Source organism: Narcine bancroftii, chromosome 6, assembly GCF_036971445.1.
Source record: "Narcine bancroftii isolate sNarBan1 chromosome 6, sNarBan1.hap1, whole genome shotgun sequence".
Lineage (NCBI taxonomy): Eukaryota > Metazoa > Chordata > Chondrichthyes > Torpediniformes > Narcinidae > Narcine > Narcine bancroftii.
Window position 1 is genome coordinate 12286168 of NC_091474.1, and position 19847 is coordinate 12306014.

Sequence of the window (19847 nt, forward strand, 5' to 3'; positions counted from 1 at the left end):
TTTTTTGTTTTGACCAATTGTTCTTTTCAGTTTCTATAAATTACCTGGTTAATGTTGATGCCTTTGACCACCCACTGCTAACTTCTCCCATGGATCAAACATATTTGTTTCAAGATTATTTGATCATTATTTACATTCTAGATTTGTGCTGCAGAGGAAAATTTAGTCATTGAATATAAATTGCTTTTGATTTGAAATTAATGCTGGATTGAAGGAAAGTAGAGTTTTCAAAACTATTGTGATCTAGCCCATTATAATTCCCTTCTATTAATTTTCAAGTACTACTTCCAAACGATTATACTTTCAGCTGTAATAATTGGCATTTTGCCTATGAAATAGATAATGTGTTTTTTGTTCCCAGGGTGGTCACATGATAACTCCTCTTCCAGCTGCCATCCCGCAGAAGCCAGGATCAGCTGTGAGTAAAACATCAATTATCAACTTGCACATAAGACTGTTTGTCTTTGCATCCAATCAATTTGCATTCAACAGCTTTGTACTTGTATGTTTCACAAGAAGTTTGGCAATTCTTTTCTTTCCATGTCACAATTTGAGGCAATTTCTCAAGACTTTAGGGCTTAATAATTCTTTATCAGATTTCAACTCCACAGCAATCCTTTCTCAGACACAGTGACCTCTTTTGAATATCTACATGGGGTCTGGTAATGAACCTTGAAATAATTTGAGTAAAACATGACAGTTTGTAGACACCATGACTGAAATATTTGAGGCCATGGACACTTATGTCAGTGTGGGAGTGGGGTGCCCAATTGAAATGGTCATCCTTTGGGAGATCCTGTCACTGATGTGGATAGAGCCGACATGTCAGCATGGGAGTGGGGTGCAGAACTGAAATGTTAGCCACTGGGAGATTCCTGACACTGATGTGGAAAGAGCACCTTTACTTCACCCACATTTTGCCTTGATGAAGGGCTCAAGCCTGAAATGTTGGTTTTGTATCATTCTCTTTGCTTCACAGTTTGACCTGCTGAGTTTCTCCAGCATTGTATTTTTACTTGAAGTAATGTGGCCTGTCATTTAATGCAGTCTGATCTATATATGGTAGATCTCATAAATTGAAATCACTGTTAATGCAGATGATCAATTCTTTTTCAGACGCTTCCTTTTTTTGGTGTGGTGCCTGCAATTCTAGATGAATCTGGAGAAGAATTAAGAGGAGAGGCTGAAGGTTATCTGGTATGATCGACTGTAATTTTAGCTACATTGAAGTAGCAACTTTCTTTTGTGCGATCCCTTGCAGTTGAGGGTGACTTGTTTTCACTCCAATTCTGTTTGTTCTGGAGTGATTGATGGGACCATTCAAAGCCCAGAGACTTTGCCACAGGTGGGATGCAAAGTGTTTGATATGTAGAAGACTGCGTACTCTTCCATGTGTGTGCTGAAGTCTCTGCTCTTTCTCAATGTTTTGCAACCTTTGACGCATTTCCCTTGTCTGCTGAAGTTTACAAGCTGTATTTGTCTTGTCATTATTAGTGAATCGCCTGTAAAAGCTTCCCTTCCTATGCTCATACCTTTAGTGACCTGGAATAAAACAGATGTAATATTACATAAAATTGCTTTTAGTCTGCTATAAGGCAGACAAAGATTCGCCATCAGCACAAGTTGCCTGGCGTCCTGTGATTTGGCTTAGTGCCAGTTTTCTTTGGCTTTCCTTGATAAAACTTGACAGATGTGACCTTGGGGTGATTGTGCTAGGTTAATGGAAGCATTGTTGGATGTGCCTGTATTTGAATGACAAAATGAAGTGGGGCAACTCTTCACTAGCCTTGGAACAGTGTGCAAAAGAAAGCTTTTCATTGTTTTTCAGTTCAGGTGACAATAATAAATCTAATGCCTTGGATGGATTCAAGAGGGCCTATGACACGTTTTGAATCAGGCCTGTTAGGTGTTGTGGGATCCTGGTCAAACTTTATTTCACCATTACGTTCCAAAAACAGACCATCTGGTCATGAATCTAATTTCTTTGGGTAGTTTGGCTTTGGAAAATGAAGAAAATATTTTCCAATAGGAAGGACATTCATTGGTTCTGAAGCACTTGGGAGGTATCCCAACCTTGTGAAAGGAATCTTGTGAAGCACTTGGGAGGTGTCCCAACCTTGTGAAAAGTGCCATTTAAATCCAATTTTGTTTCTGATTCTTCATTATGCCATTGGGAAAGTCCAAAGTTCAATTCTTGGTGTGTGTTTGCATTTGGTCTTAATCAGGGCAGTGGTTACAGTGGTATAATTATTTAACTCCCTTCGAACCAGAGAATCACTAAGAATGGCTTCCATTCCTTTGCCCACGATTATCATTGACTTTTAATGAGGGTGTTTACATTGGCTCATCTATTTCATATCCACATACTATTGCTTATCAATGTCATCCAAAAACATCGCATTAGATTCCAAATGGCATCTAGTTTTCCTTTGTCTTTTGCCCCCAGAAAAATCTGGTAAATTCTACTGTTAAAGACCTCACAGTGAAAAATTGAAGAGTTCTTTGGAGGTGGGTGGAGGAAGAAGTGGAATAATGAGTTTGAATAATATTTATTTTCTGCCCTAAAAATGTTGTACAACATGCCAAATGTTGAAGGATGTGGTCCATTAATAATGGATGTACACTATCTGCCTCCAAACTTACTCCAGGTCACATCATTACTGTGCTTTACTCCTGGAGCTTTCAATGTACCTGCACCACATAAAATGTACCTGCTACATTTCAAGAATTCATCATCAGTTTTCTGTGATTATTGCTTGTTCTGATTAATTACTCACATTCTGTTAATGAATAAGCTATAATAACTGCAATAAATTGTCACTAATGTTCTGACCACTTTCAAAGCTAATTTTGTATTTGGCTGTGAAGTTCTGATGAAGGAATGTGTATCTAACATGTATGTTGCCTGGTGTCCTGAATAACACCTAGCACCTTCTGGTTGTATTTTATAGTTAATTTGTTGGATTGACAGAGTAATTTTGAAAACCTTTATTTGCAGTTATGTTTATGGGAGCATTCAACAGCAGACCTGAGGCCTGTGGTTAGTGTTGTGTCTCAGGGATCGGTGCTGAGACCATTGCTGTTTATTATCTATTTCAATGATCTGGATGATAATGTGGTAAATTGGATCAGCAAGTTTTCTGATGACAATAAGATTGGAGGTGTTGTAGACAGTGAGGAAGGCTTTTAAAGCTTGCAGAGGGATCTGGGCCAGCTGGAAAAATGGACGATATGATTTAATACAGACAAGTGTGGGGTGTTGCATTTTGGATTCACAAACCAAGAAAGGACATACACAGTAAATAGGGCACTGAGGAGTGTAGTAGAACAGAGAGATCTGGAGATACAGATACATACTTCCCTGAAATTGGCGTCACAGGTAGACAAGATTGTAAAGAAAGCTTTTGGCATCTTGGCCTTCATAAATCAAAGTATTGAGTACAGGAGTTGGGATGTTATGGTGAGATTATTTGGCAAGGCCAAATTTAGAATGTTGTGTGTAGTTCTGATTGCCCAACTACAGGAAGGATATCAGTAAGGTTGAAAGAGTGCAGAGAAGATTTACTAGGATGTTGCTTGGTCTTCACAAGTTGAGTTATAGGGAAAAAGTAAACAAGTTAGGACTTTAATTCCTTGGAGTGTAGAAGAATGAGAGGAGCTTTGTTTGAGGTTTACAGAATTATGAGGGGAATTGACAGAGTAAATGTGAGTAGGCTCTTTCCACTTAAATTAGGAGAGATAAATACGAGGGGACATGGGTTTAGGGTGAAAGTGGAAAAGTTTATGGTGAACATTAGGAGGAACTTCTTCACACAGAGAGTGGTGGGACTGTGGAGCAAGCTGCCTTCTGATGTAAATGCGGGCTCAATCAAGTTTTAATAATAAATGTTAGATACATGGATGGGAGAGATCTGGAGGTTTATGGATTGGGTGCAGGTCAATGGGACTAGTGGAATAATTTGGCACAGACTAGAAGGGCTGAATGGCCTGTTTTCTGTGTGGTAGTGTTCTATGGGCGGTCTCACGGTGAAAGGAAAACTCGCTTCTCTGTACGGGGAGATCAATAACATAGGCACACAGCTTTAAGATAGCAAATATTTTTTCACCAAAGAATTCCTATGACCTGGAACTCGTGGCCTGAAAAGCTGAAGAAGGAAGAATTCTTCATCGGATTGAAAGAAAAATTATGGATGAGCATATTATGTTACATAATTGTCATTTTGGATTGCAGAAATTTTACCAGCTTCCTCAAGAAGGATGCAAAGCCTATCATTGGTGCTTGGATATATACACTTGAAGCCTAAGCTCTGCTTCCTATTTCCTTCCATTTGGGGGCATCCATGTCACACATGCAACAGTTCCATTAGAAACTAATTAAATAGAATCAATTACTGTTGTGTGGTTATTGATCAAGGTTCACCTGCAGATAATACACAAGTAGTCTTTGGCTCGTTAGGATGCTCCATATTTAATTAAAAATAAACTGCCAGTACAGTCATCCTACTTTACGTACAATTTTCTTCACTTGGGTTGTACTGAGCTTTGGGATGGTCCTAAATTGAAATGCCTTGGCAAGATTTACACTGAAATCACTTGATTAACCAATTACAAGTGCTCAACTTGGTGCTTTCTTATAATACAACTTGAATAGGATTTTCTCAGATTGAAAATCAAATTAAAAGCAGGTTAATTTTTTGTGTAATTTTACCTATAACTCCTAATGTAATTTGCATGTTTCTACTGCTTTAATATCAAATAAATTGTTTAAAATATTTCCATAAGTGACTCACTTAAATTATTAAACTTCTTTCTACACAGGTATTCAAAAAACCTTGGCCATCCATAATGCGTACAGTTTATGGCAACCATAAACGTTTTGAAGCCACTTATTTTGAAAGGTTTCCTGGATATTTTGTCACTGGAGATGGTGAGTCGCTTAAATCAAATGTGATGAATATTCTAACAGGTGTTCATGGTTAAAAATTTCACTTTATCTCAATGGTGTTTTAGGAATTTTGCTATGTTTAAATTGTATACAGTATTTCCTTATTCTATAAAAATGACAGCTGCAAAATTAGACCTGTGAGATTGGATTGAACAAGGAAGTTTGCTTCTTGTGCCAAAAGGTCAAGTGGAGAATTGATGTATGTGCACAAGAGCATGATTAGTTTTGATAGGATCAATTGGTTTAAAGATCAGAAATGCAATTTAAAATTTGGGCAAAAGATTTGAGGATTTATTTTACTCAACCCAGAATTTGTTACCTATGAACAGAATCATTTGCTGGCCACGAGGAAAGCGCAGATGAATGGGAAGTATAGGGGTACACAGGCTTGATGGGCCAAATGGTCTCCTGTTCCAGAAACTATTCTGAATCTTTTACCTTGTAGGCGCCCTACGATAACAGGACTATTCTTTACTGGAACAAAATTATTTTTGAAGATGTGAAATTTTCGTGTTGCATGAAGTTTTATTTTGATAGTACCAATGTTTTCATTTAATTTGCACTTGTTCACTTTTTAAAATTTTCATAAAATCTAAACTTTTGAACTTGTCAAGTATAAAAGTGAAACATATTAAGCTTTGAATCACTGTACCTTGATTGATAGGTTGCAAGAGAGATAGAGATGGTTATTACTGGATCACAGGAAGGATTGATGACATGTTGAATGTATCTGGTAAGACTTTAAATTTTTCCTCCATATTAGCAGTCATTTGGAATTGAGGATGATTTGCTTCCAATTGGTTGAGGAGGCTAATGTGGAAACCAGAGAATGCCATGGGAGGTTCTCGATGAGGCAGGCCTGGGTAAATTGGGATGTGCTGTGCAATTTATGCCTTTACTCAAGGTTTTGGTTTATTCCTTAGGAATGGATTCACAAAAGTATTACTTGTATTTTGAGCAGTGATCAAAGGTGAAATTTTGAGAGTAGAGTTTATATTCCTGTCAGGATCAAAGGCAAGGTTAGAAGGCATAGGGAACCTTGGGTTTTCAAGGGATATTGGGGATTTTGTTCAGAAGAGAGACGTAGAACAGGTATAGGCAATGTGGAGCAAATGAGGTATTTGAGTATATTTTTAAAAAATGCAATAAAAATCTCAAGAAATATATCAGGAAGGGTAAAATATGTCATGAGGTTGCTTTGGCAGACCATGTGAAGAAAAATCCTAAGCATTTCTACAGGTATATTAAGAGCAAAAGGATAGTAAGGACCAAAATTAATTCCTTGAAGGTCAGAGTAGTCAGCTTTATATGGAGCTAGAAGAGGTGGATGAGGTCTTTTTTAAATCAGGAAAAGGGCACATAGTTGTGGGAAGCAAAAAAAACAAGCAGTGAGGTCATAGAACCTATGCAGATTAAAGAGGAAGAAGTGCGTAATGTCTTAAAGCAAATAAGGGTGGATAAATCCCCGGGGCCAGTCAAGATATTCCTTTGGATCTTGAGGGAGGCTCATGTAGAAATTGCAGGGGCTCTGGCAGAAATATTTAAAATGTCCTTAGCCATGGGTATGGTGCCAGAGGATTGGAGGGTAGCTCACTTTGTTCTGTTGTTTAAAAAAAGACTCCAAAAATAATCCTAGAAATTATAGGTTGACGCCAGTGTTCTTAGAAATTGGATATAATTATTTGGATAGGCATGGACTTATTAGGGATAGTCAACGTGGCTTTGTGTGTGGTAGGTCATGTTTAACCAATAAGGTTTTTTGGGAAAGTTGACAAATGAAAGGCTGTGAGTTTTGTTTATGTGGATTTTAGTAAGGTCTTTGACAAGGTCCTGCATGGGAGGTTAGTCAGGAAGGTTCAAATGCCAGGGATTCATGGTGAAGTGGTGAACTCTATTTGCCAATGGCTGGACAGGAGAAACCAGACTAGTGGTGGATGATTGCTTCTCAGACTGGAGGCCTGTGACAAGTGGTGTGCCTCAGGGATCAATGCTTGGACCATTGTTGTTTGTCATCTTTATCAATGATCTGGATGATAATATGGTAAATTAGATCAGCAAGTGTGTAGATGACACTACGATTGGAGGCGTTGTGGACAGCGGAGGTTTTCAAAGCTTGCAGAGGGATCTGGACCAGCTGGAAAAATGGGGTGAAAATGACAGATAGAATTTAATGCAAATAAGTGTGAGGTTTGCATTTTGGATGGAGAAACCAAGACAGGACATACATGGTAAATGGTAGGGCACTGACAAGTGTGGTTGAACAGATAGATGGATCTGGGAATACAGATACAGCATTCCCTGAAAATGGCATCACAGGTGGACAGGGTTGTAAAGAGAGCTTCTGGCATATGGCCTTCATAAATCAATATTTATCTTAATATGACTAAAACAAACTGCAATTGGTCTTTATTACATTGCTCTTTGCAAGTACTTGCTCTGCTTTCTGATTACAGGGAAACAGATACTTTTGCACTGTAGTAATGTGTGGTTGAAATGTCCAGAAGTCATGAAAGGTTCACTATTAATACAATCATTATTTTTCTATTCTCCCAACCACGCTGACTTCTGGTTTGAATTTTCTCATTTGTTCACTTTAAATTCCATGTTACTGGAAAGTGTGTTATTACACAGCAACAATTACCCTTCATACATTTATTCCAAACAAAAATGTTTTGGGGGTTTTTCAGTTGTGAATATAAAGGTCGAATTATTGCTACTAAGCAATCACATGCCTAAGTGAATGAAATAATTAACTGTTGATCTTGCATTTAGGGCATCTTTTGAGCACTGCGGAGGTGGAGTCTGCACTAATTGAACACACTTCCATAGCAGAAGCTGCTGTTGTTAGCCATCCCCACCTTGTGAAAGGGGAATGTCTCTACTGCTTTGTCACTCTAAGGGATGGACACGAATTTACCAAAACACTTGTCACTGAACTAAAAAATCAAGGTAATTATGATCAATGGAACTAAATTATAGGATACAAGCTAATTTATGCTCTTCTATCCCATCTACTTCAAAAATCCCAGACATTAAAATGTAGAGTTGGGATAATAATCAAGAGATGTACTCTTCACTTAAAATAGCAGCCTCAAGAATTTTAGATAAATCACTCTGTGTTTGTGTACTGATATTCATGGCATCAGTGTTTGCATTAAAAAGAATCCAGTAAGTACAAGTCCTTGAATGTCTCCTCCTTTATTTGCCATGGTTATCAGAACATAATTTATTTTAATAAACTTATGATTGAATAGATCTCAAGCACAGTTATATGTGCACATCACTAAATACTGCATGAGGCTGATTAAAACTTGTGTGGCAACAGTTTTTAGTTGGTAGTAATCCTTAAAAACGAGTAGTGTAAGATCAGGATATTGAGAGAGAAAGGGAGCGCGTGAAAGAGGGAAAGAAAAAGCAGTCCATTAATTGGGTATATCAATCCAAGTGTTCACTCTGCCAGTGGAATTTCTGAGTTGAACAGGTATCTCTGGATGCTGATCAGTGTTGTAAAGGGAGTCCTGCAGGTTACTTTCAAATATTGTGCGTTAAATTGGACTTCACACTGGTTGCAATTAAATCAGTGCTATAAATACATAATTCATTCTGACTATTTGCAACCCTTGTCTGTATTCAACCCATTTTTTGTGTGCAGATATTAGCATATTCCTAAGCTCCCATTTCCATACCAGTAGATGAAATTATTGTTCAATGGAAGGTTGAATCCATACCCATTGGAACTTCTGAGAGGTGATTTTTTTTTCATAGAATATATCAGAGTGTTTGACAGGGTAAGTACTTGAGAGAATGTTTCCCTTCACCAAGGAATAAAAATTTTGAAGCATAGTTTCAGAATAAGTGACTAAAAACACAAAATGCTGGAGAAACACAGCTGGTCAATCATTTATGTAGGGTTTCAGGCTTGAGCCCTTCATCAAAGTATGGAAGAACGTGGGCAGGCGTCCAAACAAAGGTGGGGGGTAAAGGCAGGAGATAATAGGTGAAGGGAGGGGAGGGGACAGCAGTGATTAGGGGAAGAGGAATGGGTGGGTGGAGGGGGAGAACTGGAAAGAGGGAGGGGGGGGAAAAAAGGCCAGCAGGTTAGCAGAAACCTGAGAAGTCTATGTTAATGCCATCTGGCTGGAGAGTGCCCAGACGGAAAATAAGGTATTGTTCCTCCAATCTGCGGGTGGTCAGATTGGAATAGTGCAATAGTGCATAAGGCCATGGACAGACATGTGAGTATGGGAGTGTAACTCAGAATTGAAATGGTTTGCTACTGGGAGGTCTCTGTTGTAGCAAAGCAAACTCCCAATTTCTGACCTGGCTTTCAGATGTAGAGAAGGCCACAAAAGGTGCACCAGATGTAGTAAATCAGTCCTGCGGATATACGTGAAGTGTCGCTTCACCAGAAAGACCTGTTTGGGGCCCTGGACAGTGGTGAAGGAGGAGGTGTGGGCACAAGTGCTGCAGCTCCTGCGGCCACAGGGGAAGGTGCTGGGGTGGAGAAGGATGAGTGCATGAAAGAATCATGGTGGGAGTGGACCTATAGAAGGCCAAAATGGGGTGGGGGGGGAAGGGTGGAGAAGGGGAAATGTGTCTTGTGGTGGAATCCTGTTTTAAGTGCTGGAAATTCTGGCGGATAATGTGTTGGATGCAGAGGCTGGTGGAGTGGTAGGTGAGGATGAGGGGGATTCTATGTTTGTTGTGTCTGACGGCAGATGGAGCCAGAGCAGGTGAATAGAAAACAGAGGACTTGCAGGTGAGGGCTGAGTTGATGGTGGTGGAGGGGAAGCCACATTTGTGGAAGACAGACATTTCTACTACCAGCCCTCACCCGCATCTCCTCCATCTGCCCTTTCATCTGCCCTGGCCCCCTCTGCCCCCAGACTCAACAAACAGAATCTCTCTCATCCTTGCCCTGACCACCTGCAGATTGGAGGAACACACCTTATTTTCTGCCTGGGCACTCTCCAAGCAGATGGCGTTAACATTGATTTCTCAGCTTTCTGCTAACCTGCTGCTTTTTTTCCCCTCGCTTTTCCAGTTCTCCCCCTCCACTACCCAGCATCCCTCCTCCCCGATTGCTGTTGTCCCTCCCTCTCTTTTCCACCTATCATCTCCTCCCGTCCTCCCTCCCCCCACCACACCTTTTGTTTGAACGCTTGCCGACATTCTTCTATACCTTGATGAAGGGCTCAAGCCCGAAACGCCAGTTATCTATTTTCACCTTTGCTACATAAAGGACAGTTTGACCAGCTGAGTTCCTCCAGCATTTTGTGTTTTTACTTCAACCACGGTGTCTACAGATTTTCATAGTTTACTTCAGAATAAGTTCCTGTCCATTTATGTTGAGAGTTTTTTTTTCTGAGGGTTGTGAATTTTCAGCATTCTGCAGAGACATGAAGGCTGAGTTATTAATTATGTTCAAGGTTTAGATATTTTTTGTACATCAGGGAGTTGTAGAAGAGTTGTGGTGAAGAGACAGGTAGCGAAGACAAAGATCAGATGAAGATTGATATTATTGAATGATGGAGTAAGCTGGAGGGAGGATGTGACAATGCACGGTATGTCACGTTTGAAGCTAAAATATAAAACATTAAATCAGTAAATATTTTGTGTGATTATTGCACGAAGAATGTGGTTGGCATGTTAATTTTAAATAAATCAATTTTTACTTTGACCATTGCAGTTCGAGAAAAAATAAGTCCTATTGCTACTCCTGATTACATACAAAATGCACCTGGATTGCCCAAAACCCGTTCTGGTATGATATATATTTAATCATATGAGATAAATCAATTTATACATTATTAAATGCATTAAAATTTGTATTAACTTTTTAATCTTGATCTTAAAGGTAAAATAATGAGGCGCATTCTGAGGAAAATTGCCCGAAATGAGAAAGATCTTGGAGATGTATCAACTCTTGCAGATGAATCAGTCATAGATGACCTTTTTAGCAACAGGTGTAAAACCACTTAAAACAGATTTGCTTGTGATCAGTATATATGGAAATACAGCATTTGTAATTTAATATACATGCCTGCTTGGGAAAGAACCAGAGCATTAATTGTATAGATGATGGTAATAAATGATTGATTTGTGGGGCATGTTTTTGTGGGGAGTTCATTTCAAGAAGTAATGCACCTTCAATAATTTTGATTAAATTCCAGCATAATTTGAAAAACTGCAATATTTTACAGATTTTATTTTATTTGCATTGTTGTCTGTATTTTTATATTAGTTTTCTTTGCTTTTAGTGCACAGTTATACATTCCAAATTATTGTGAACAAAAGATTTTAGAAAATTATTTTTTTTTCTGAGAGTAAATCAGATGAGAATAAGTATTTAAATTTTGATTATAACAAAAAAAAAGTCTCAGGCTATATTGTGTATTATTTTCTTTTACTGCCCCAGAGTTAAGTCCAATAAGATAATTAATTTTAAATGTTAACCATTTAGGAAAGACAATTTTAATGGTTTTTCCTTAACAAAAAAAAATAAAGTGACTTTTGATATTCTGGTGGGGAGGTACTTAATCCCACCATTTTGTTCCAGCCTTACTTGTAATTATGGAATTTCCACTTTCTTGCTCAATGAAAATTTTGAACAGATTAACAACCTTTGTTTAGTTGGATCAAACAAACAGAAAATTAACTATGCACCATACTTTATATTAAAATTTAGTGTGTATTTATGTTTGCAGATTATAATGTATCTTGCACTGCTTTAACAATGAATGTGATAGTAAGCTCAAATTAAAGATTTTTTTGTACATATGAAGTATTTTATTTGCATCAGATGCAAACAAAGAAATGCAATGTCAGCATTAAATGGATGTGTTTAAATGTCTTTGGAAAAAATGATTACATTTAGAGAGGTCTTTAAGAGTTTTGGAGTGCATTTTGTGGCATGTATACAGCTTGGTGACAATGGAGAGATGGAACATTTATGGTACTAGATAGAGTGTCAGTCAAGCTGACAACTGTGCTGGATGCCATTAATCTTTGATCTTAATTGGAACTGCAATAATCCAGAAAAGTGAGGAGTATTCCATCAAATTCTTTGTGGTATTTCAGATGTCTGAAGGGATTTGGGCAAGAGCAGAACTGAGTTGCTCATCCTGGATTCCTAGCTTCCAACAGACTCCTCTGGTCATAGTGTTTGTGGTTGATTTGGTTAGGGTTTTAAGGCAATATCATTCCTGCATATTTATATTGTATGCAGGCCAATGAATACAGAGGTTAGTTGGTTGGACTCTGAGATGGAGTCTGAATATGGTTTAATCAACAAAAAACATTTCCAATCTTGCATAATGATGGAGGGAAGGCATTAAGGAAGCAGGTGATATTCTGTTTTGAGTGAGTGTACATTAATTTTAAATAAACACAATCATTTTTTTTCTTAGTATGATCACATCCAGTGGTGATTTTCTTTCACCCTGACTAGTAGATTGTTGGCAGGGTCAAATAGTCTTGGTTCTCTGGCCATTCATAAGTCCAGTCAGATAGCTATCTCCTCAGGACTCAGCCAATCAGTGATGGTGATGCAAAACATTTCTTAAATAGAGTTAGGTCCTCCACCAAGCATAGATTATTAAGTTTTAGCTGAATTTAAAGCCATCCCCACCCTTTTACTTCAACTGTAAATCAATGTGGGAATCAATAAGCGCAGGAGCAGAAAGGGGCCATTCAGTCTACCCCACCATTTAATCATGAGCCAATCTATTTTCCCGCTCAGCCCTACTGTCCAGCCTCCTCCCCATAACCTTTGATGCCCTGGCTAATCAAGAATCTTATCAATCTCTGCCTTAAATACGCCCAATGTCTCCACAACCACTTGTGTCAACAAATTCCACAGATTTACCACCCTTCTTTCACATCCTTGTTCTAAGCAGATGCCCTTCAATCCTAAAGTTGTTCCCTCTTGACCTCTACTCTCCCATCATGGGAAACAACCTTTATACATCGACTCTGTCCACTCTTTTCAACATTTATAATTTTTTATTTGATTTATAACTTGGATAAACAGCATGGTAACAGGCCCATCTGCCCAATTCACCTACAACCCCAGTACATCTTTTTTGAACGGTGGGAGGAAACTGGAGCAGCCGGAGGAAACTCACGCTTTCAATTAGATGAACCCCCTCTCCATTCTCCTAAATTCCAATGAGTACAGGTCTAACCCTAATGTCAAATGCTGCTCATTTGAAACCAGCTAAATAAAGTCGAAATATCACAATGTTAAATCTGCATGAGACCTTGCAATCTACTGTTAAAACAATTGAATAATGAGTTCCTAAAATGGGACTACATTACTGATTTCATATTTTTTTTTCTGTTTGCCCAAAGAAATTAAACTGCATGCTGTTTAATAAGCTAAAATAGTCATTATATTAGTTTTTTTCTTGATTCTGTCCTAACTCTCAGGCACCTAGAATGTTGAAAAATAAACTTAATTGGATTTCCTGATTTTTTTTTTTTACCTCTTCTTTGTAAAAGTTTGCATGTATTAATAGTTCAGTCTAATTATCTGTACAATTTGCATTTTGCTCATTTTGAAATATGCAATGTAAGTTCCAGTCAAGTCTCCCATACCGAGATGTAGTGGCTAAACTCTGCTCTGTTGTGTGGTACTCAGTCTTTACATCCAACCAAATTTAAAATTTCTGGGAAGTCTGATATGTAAAACAAGTCCAAAATGTTGTTGCAGATTATTTCAGACAAGGAAACCAGCAACTGATCAACATTTATCATCATCTGTGTTACATTGTAAAGAAAATGTTAAAAATAGTAACTGTGCAATTTCATATTTCTGAAGCTTTTTTATTGTTAATCATCTACTTTCTGTTTTTACACATTTCAAATATATACTGATACAGTATACAGTATATATATTCAAGGCACAGTTGGTGTAGTGGTTAGTGCACCAGTGATCAGGACCAGAGTTCGAATCCCAAGCTGTCTGTAAGGAGTTGATACTTTCTCCCTGTGTCTGCGTGGGTTTTCCCGGGAGGCTCCGGTTTCCGCTCATTGTTTGAAGTGTACAGGGGGTGTACATTAATTTATAAAATGTATACATTTTACAAAAATTTACTATTTTAGCAGAACATTTATTACAAACTGTAATTCAGTGACTTGAAATGTTCATTCTTTACAGTGGAACCTTTTGTAATGACGTGTTAAACAAAGCAAAGGAGATAAAGCAAGTTTCAAATACTCAGCACAATATAAATTTAAAACCATTAAATCACTTGCTACTGTGTATAAATTAAATTGCCTTTATTATGTATGAAATAAATTTTCCAACTTTTTATAGTTCAATAAAAAAATATTAGTTACTTTCCCAAGGTTTGGGCTTCCTTGCCATTTGTGAAATTGTAGGCATGCTGTTGGTGGACATAATGTTTAATTTCTGAATGCCAGGGATTTCTTGACCACTTTGCACAAGGTGGAGAACTTGAGGGAAAGACAGGCTGAAGTTTCCTCCTGTCATTACTGTGGTCACAGCAGAAGAGTCAACAAGATATCCAACTGCTTTATTTTCACGAGGCTGTTTTTTTTGACTGTTTTCAGTTGGCTTGTCAGCAACTTTACCTTTTATCTCTTTACTAATTTGAAACTGAATTCCTGCATCTCCCGTGTTTGTTTGCTGAGCTGTCTGGGGTTTGTGATTGATTTTAGTGGTCTCTACTGCAGTTGAAGAGTCATTTTTCTGTAGAAAACTTGGAGTTTGTCTGAGCAGCTTTTCAAAATCATTTGTCATATCTTCTGCTGCCAAATCACTTTGATCCTTTGTATCAGTAATTTGTGAGGAAAGCCATCTTTTGTAGTCTTCAAGGTGAATGGGTTTGATAAACCTAAAAAAAAAGTCATCATGTCATATACTCTGTACAAAGTACAGTACATATGTACAGAATTTTTACTGCAGCTAAACAGGTACTTTGTTAAAATACAATAAATACAAAAGATAGATAATAAATAGACAGTTATCCAATCTTTTGTGGTGTTGGAGCTAACTGATTAACCCTCAAGCCCATTGTTATGCTAAAGGTTTCATTTTTGTCTCATAATCCTACATTCATAATGTCATATACATGAATTTTTTTAACTTTGCCTACTGTAAGGCAAACAGAGAATTGCCACTTTGTTCAGCACCTGGTGTTCCTAAGCCATCTCCCCTACCAAGTACTGACCAGTCCTGTGTCTGCTTACCCTTTGAAATCAGGCTATTCAGGGTATTTGGTGTTGTTGGAAAGAAAATATTCTTGAACCTAGAGGTGCATAAATCAAAACAGAAATTGCCTAATGGCTGAAAGTATCATGTCCAAAATAAAAGCGGAAGCAGTGAACTAAACTTGAAAGGATATTTCATTTCTATTCCACCTTAACCTGGCTCTGGCCAGCAGAAAATTTAGGATTTGGGCAATAAAAATAATCCCTTTTTGATCACACATTTTGCAAGATGTCAGTCCACACAATGACTTCTAAGGTATGAAAGTGGTTAAAAGTCTTGTACACAAGTCTTGAAATAAATCTAGCTTCTGTGATAGCTTTATTAATCCCATAACTAAGCTAAACCATCCTGCTGTAGTTTAGTACTGACTGGCAATATGCCCTGAAGGGTAAAGGCCTACCATGAGGAATGGGCCTCCCATTAGTTCTAGCTAATTGGATGGGCTTAAGGCCAAGATGAGCAAGAAAAGATGACATGATGGGTATGTTCTAGTCATATACAGTCATGGTTAATGAAGTAGGAGTATCAGAGCCAGCACCACCAGGCTGAGGAACAGCTTCTTCCCATGGAGAGTCAGAACACGACGACCAAAAGAATTGGTCACGCTAACCAGTCATGAAACTGGCGGCGCACAATCTCATGGTGAACCGGCCCCACTTGTCACCATGAGAATGTGCGCCGCCACAAAACAATATTTATTTGTCTATATGAAGACTTTCCCTGTATATTCATTGTTTGCCCTGTAGATCTGGTTCGGTGGACTGCATGTTTTGCACGGAGAACTGGAGAACATTGTTAGGTTGTACTTGTGCAATCTAATGACAATAAACTTGACTTGAAATTTCAACATCAGTCCAGTGACTCCACAAATTAAATAGAAATAAAACGCAAAAGTCTGCAGACACCATAGTTGCAGTAAAAACCACAATGCTGGAGAAACTACGCAGGTTAAACAATGTACTTTATCTAGCAAAGATAAAGATGCATAGTTGCAGGCGTTGCATAAAGTACATGGACCTGCTGAGCTTTTTTGGTGCAACTTCACCCTGCTGGGTCAGGTCAGAGTGCGGTGCAATGGTGCAACCGGCCCCCGGGGATCAGGACCAGCCTGTCAGACGGAGAGTGCACCCAAGAGCGCATGCGCGGGAAGAGCACCGCCCTCCGCGGTCGAGCCGTACCTGGCGTAGTAACGTATCTTAATCTCCAGAAGCCGCTCCTCGGATCCACGGGCCATTTCTCCAAGCTGCGTCAAGCCCCTCTGAAACACCTCGTCGGCCGCGAAATTATAAGAATGGAAGCGCTTACACTCGTCCTCCATCTTTCATAGGCCACCGACCACTCGCGACGATCGACCGGCTCAGCCTGGGCAGGCCGCGACAACAGCGCCCCCCTGCGGCCTGGAGGGCCGACCGCAACAGAACGTCCCTTCCCTGAGTCTTGCTGAAGGGACGATGGAAAGGAGTTCATTGTCATACCCAGAATCAGAATTATTGTCATAAACATGTGACAAAATTAGTTATTTTTGCAGCAGCATCGTGGCAAACATTTATATAAACCACCTTCCAAAATAAATAAAAAGTGCAAGACAAAGTCAAAGTAAGACAGTGCCTTTGGTTCATTGATCATTCCAGAGTCTGATGGCAGCGGCGAAGAAGCTGTCCTTGTGCCGCCGGGTGCTCGTCTTCAGGCTCCTGTACCTTTTGCCGATGGTAACAGAGTGAAGAAAGAGGGCGTGGCCTGGGTGGTGGAGGTCCTTGAAGACAGAGGCTGCTTTCTTAAGTCACCGCCTCGTGTCAATGTCCTTGATGGAGTAAAGTCTGGTGCCTGTGATGTCGCAGGCCAAGTTAACAACCCTCTGGAGCTTTTTCCTTGACCTGAGTGTTTGCACCTCCGTACCAGACAGTGATGCAACCAGCCAGAATGATCTCCTGTAGAAGTTTTCGAGAGTCTTTGGTGACATACCAAATCTCCTCAAACATCTCACAAAATATAGCCTGCGACGAGCCTTCCTAAGATCTGAAGGCTCCAGGACAGATCTTTATGAAGGCTCCAGAACAGATCCTCAGAGATATTGACACCCAGGAATTGGAAGATCTTGACTGTCTGCACTGCTGAGCTCTCGATGAGCACTGGTTCGTGTTCCCCGGATTTCTTCTTGAAGTTCACAATCATCTTTGGCTTTGCTAACCTTGAGTGCAAGGTTATTGGTGTGACACCACTCAACCAGCTGATCTATCTCCCTCCTGTACACTTCCTCATTTCCGTCTGTGATTCTGCTGACACAAGTAACATTTTTTACATGCCCCAGCTAAACAGGTACTTTGTAAAAGGAAACCCAACTCCAACGGTCTACATTAAATAACTGCACAGAAAGGATAAATATAAAAGTAAGATCATTAATATTCACAGTTGCTGCAGTGCAATAAAAAAAGGTTGATATTTCAATAGTGCAGACAGGTTTTTTGTTGGTGCAGGAATAGTTTATGATTAGGGTAAGAAGGGGAGCTCCAACAGCCTGATGGCTGTGGGAAACATGTACTTGACCCTGGAGATAGATGTGGTGACCAGGGTGATGGGGGTCCTCTATTACATTGGGAAGATGTGACCAGGTTGTTGGGGGTCCTCTATAACATTGACTGCCTTCTTGAGGCAGGATCTCACAGAGATGGACGGCTACATTTGCTACCTTCTGCAGCTCTTGGGCACTCAAATGACCAAACCCTGCTGTGATGCAACTTGTCTGTATACTATCCACAGTACATGTGTGGGGGTTTGAGAGAGTATTCAATGACAAGCCAAATCTTCTCAGATTTCTTAGAAAGTAGGGGCATTGGTGTGCTTTCATGGTTTCCTCAATGCGATGGCTCAGGAACGGTTGATCTTATCAACATGAATAAGTGTGTTGTCCCTGTCTACAATCCACCATAAGGTCCTTGGGCTTTTGACATGAAGAATCAGAACCTCAATCTAAGTCTTGTATTTTGATTCATTCTTTCCCTTTATTCACCCAGCAGTAATATTTTCATCAGCAAATTTATAGTTTACCCAGAAACCAAACCTGGATATGAAGCTATGTGTGTCCAAGGAATGGAACGGGGGCCTAAGCTTGCAACTTGAGGTGCCAGTGTTGATGATCCATGAGGAGGAGGTGATGTGGGTATTCCACACAGATTGGCATCTACCGATAAGGAAATCAAGGATCTAGTTTCATAGGGATGAACAAAGTCCCAGATCCCTTAGATTGATCTGCATTTTGCTGATAGAACAATGAGCTGTCGTCAATGAGCAACAGCCTGAAAGAGCTGTTCTTGTGGTCCATGTGATCTAGCGCAGAATGGGTGGCCAGCGAGATGAGATTTGCAATTTCTAACACTTCCCTTGGCACTTTAAAGCTGAATAAATTCTTTAAATGTTTAGCTTTTAAAAAAAATTGTCCAGATATGTGTTCGCGGGCATGGCCAGCATTTAATGTCCATGCCTAATTGTCCTCGGGAAGGTGATGGTGAGTTGCCTTGAATTCCAGGATTTTTACCTTGTGATGTTGAAAGTATGTTAGTATATTTCAATGTCAGTTTATTTAGAGGGCAATCTGTATTCCCAAATACCTACAGTCTAATTCCTACTTAGTTATAAACTTCTGCAGAATATTTTCCCTTTTACTGTATCTGGATGGGATAAAGTTTGTAAACCACATACTCTGTCCAAGTTACAATTCATTTACAAAATTAAAAAAATTGCAGTACTTGTAGCTATTAAAAATGATGCAGTGTTTGACTTGTTTGCATGCATAATATTTTTGGGAAAAATTTATGTGGCAAACATTTTAAAATAAGAAGCTTGCAATTCATAAATAAATTAGCAAATTAAATTAAAAGTTATCAGCTTCAAGTGTTAAGTCTCTTCCACAGAAATAGAGACTTAACACTTGAAGCTGATAACTCCAGTGGGAATGGTGCTGAATAATGAATTTTTAAAAATAGATTTGGTTAAATTATATTAAAATTCATCTTGGTGTGAGTTAATGAGAAATTTCAGAATTAGCATGTTCAACTTGAAGGTGAGGTAAAATGTCAGCATTTCTATTTTCAAAATTAAGCAGACATAGTAGTAAATTTATTGCTTTTAAAGACTTGAAAAGTTGGAATAATTTTAATTAATTAATATGTAATACTCTCTGAAACACTGCAGACCCTGTAATTGTTGTGTAATATACGAAAGTGCCGGAGAAACTTCGCAGGTCTGTAGGAAGCAAAGGGATATAACCAACGTTTTTGGCCTGAGCGCTTCATCAAGGTACGAGCAAAAAGCAGGGAGGTATTATCATGTTCATGTGTGGGTTTAGAAGTCAGATTGTTACTGCACCCAAATCTATGTTAATCCTGGTAACATTTCATTGAAAGTGGAGCAAATACCTCTGATGAACTGGCTTTTCTTTGAAGAAAGTGACATCAACAATAGACTATGGAAAAAGAATAATACACATGTTACTCAGATATCTGAATCATTTTCAGAAAAAAAGTTTCTCCAAAAATCAAAAAAAATCAATTCAATGGAAGGTTAGTTAAAATATACACATAGAAAGAGAATTGGTGGGTAAAAAAAAAATCAAAGCATAGCGAATTGAATATACACACATTGAAAAATGTGCTGGTTATTGGGAGAGCT

General features: G+C 38.9%; 2 protein-coding genes across 8 annotated transcripts in view; one reads left to right on the forward strand and one right to left on the reverse strand.

Annotated features, from left to right (window-relative positions):
* The window catches only part of acss2 (acyl-CoA synthetase short chain family member 2), a 49737-nt gene extending 38014 nt beyond the window's left edge, over window positions 1-11723 (forward strand). For both annotated transcript variants that reach the window (XM_069883998.1, XM_069883999.1), the window contains 7 exons: window positions 362-418; window positions 1117-1197; window positions 4819-4927; window positions 5610-5678; window positions 7718-7894; window positions 10635-10709; window positions 10803-11723. In XM_069883998.1, coding sequence (XP_069740099.1) covers window positions 362-418; window positions 1117-1197; window positions 4819-4927; window positions 5610-5678; window positions 7718-7894; window positions 10635-10709; window positions 10803-10927 — 693 coding nt within the window. In that variant the 3' untranslated portion in view covers window positions 10928-11723. The remainder of the gene's footprint in view (window positions 1-361; window positions 419-1116; window positions 1198-4818; window positions 4928-5609; window positions 5679-7717; window positions 7895-10634; window positions 10710-10802) is intronic.
* The window catches only part of LOC138735722 (uncharacterized), a 31472-nt gene continuing 11976 nt past the window's right edge, over window positions 352-19847 (reverse strand). For 2 of the 6 annotated variants that reach the window (XM_069884003.1, XM_069884002.1), the window contains 2 exons: window positions 19595-19641; window positions 13751-14805 (listed from right to left, as the gene is read on the reverse strand). In XM_069884003.1, the coding sequence (XP_069740104.1) occupies window positions 14280-14805; window positions 19595-19641 (573 nt within the window). In that variant the 3' untranslated portion in view covers window positions 13751-14279. Of the gene's footprint in view, window positions 1543-13750; window positions 14806-16360; window positions 16682-19317; window positions 19642-19847 lie in introns of those variants that run through there. The other 4 variants (XR_011339903.1, XM_069884001.1, XR_011339904.1 and 1 more) reach the window with 4 other exon arrangements.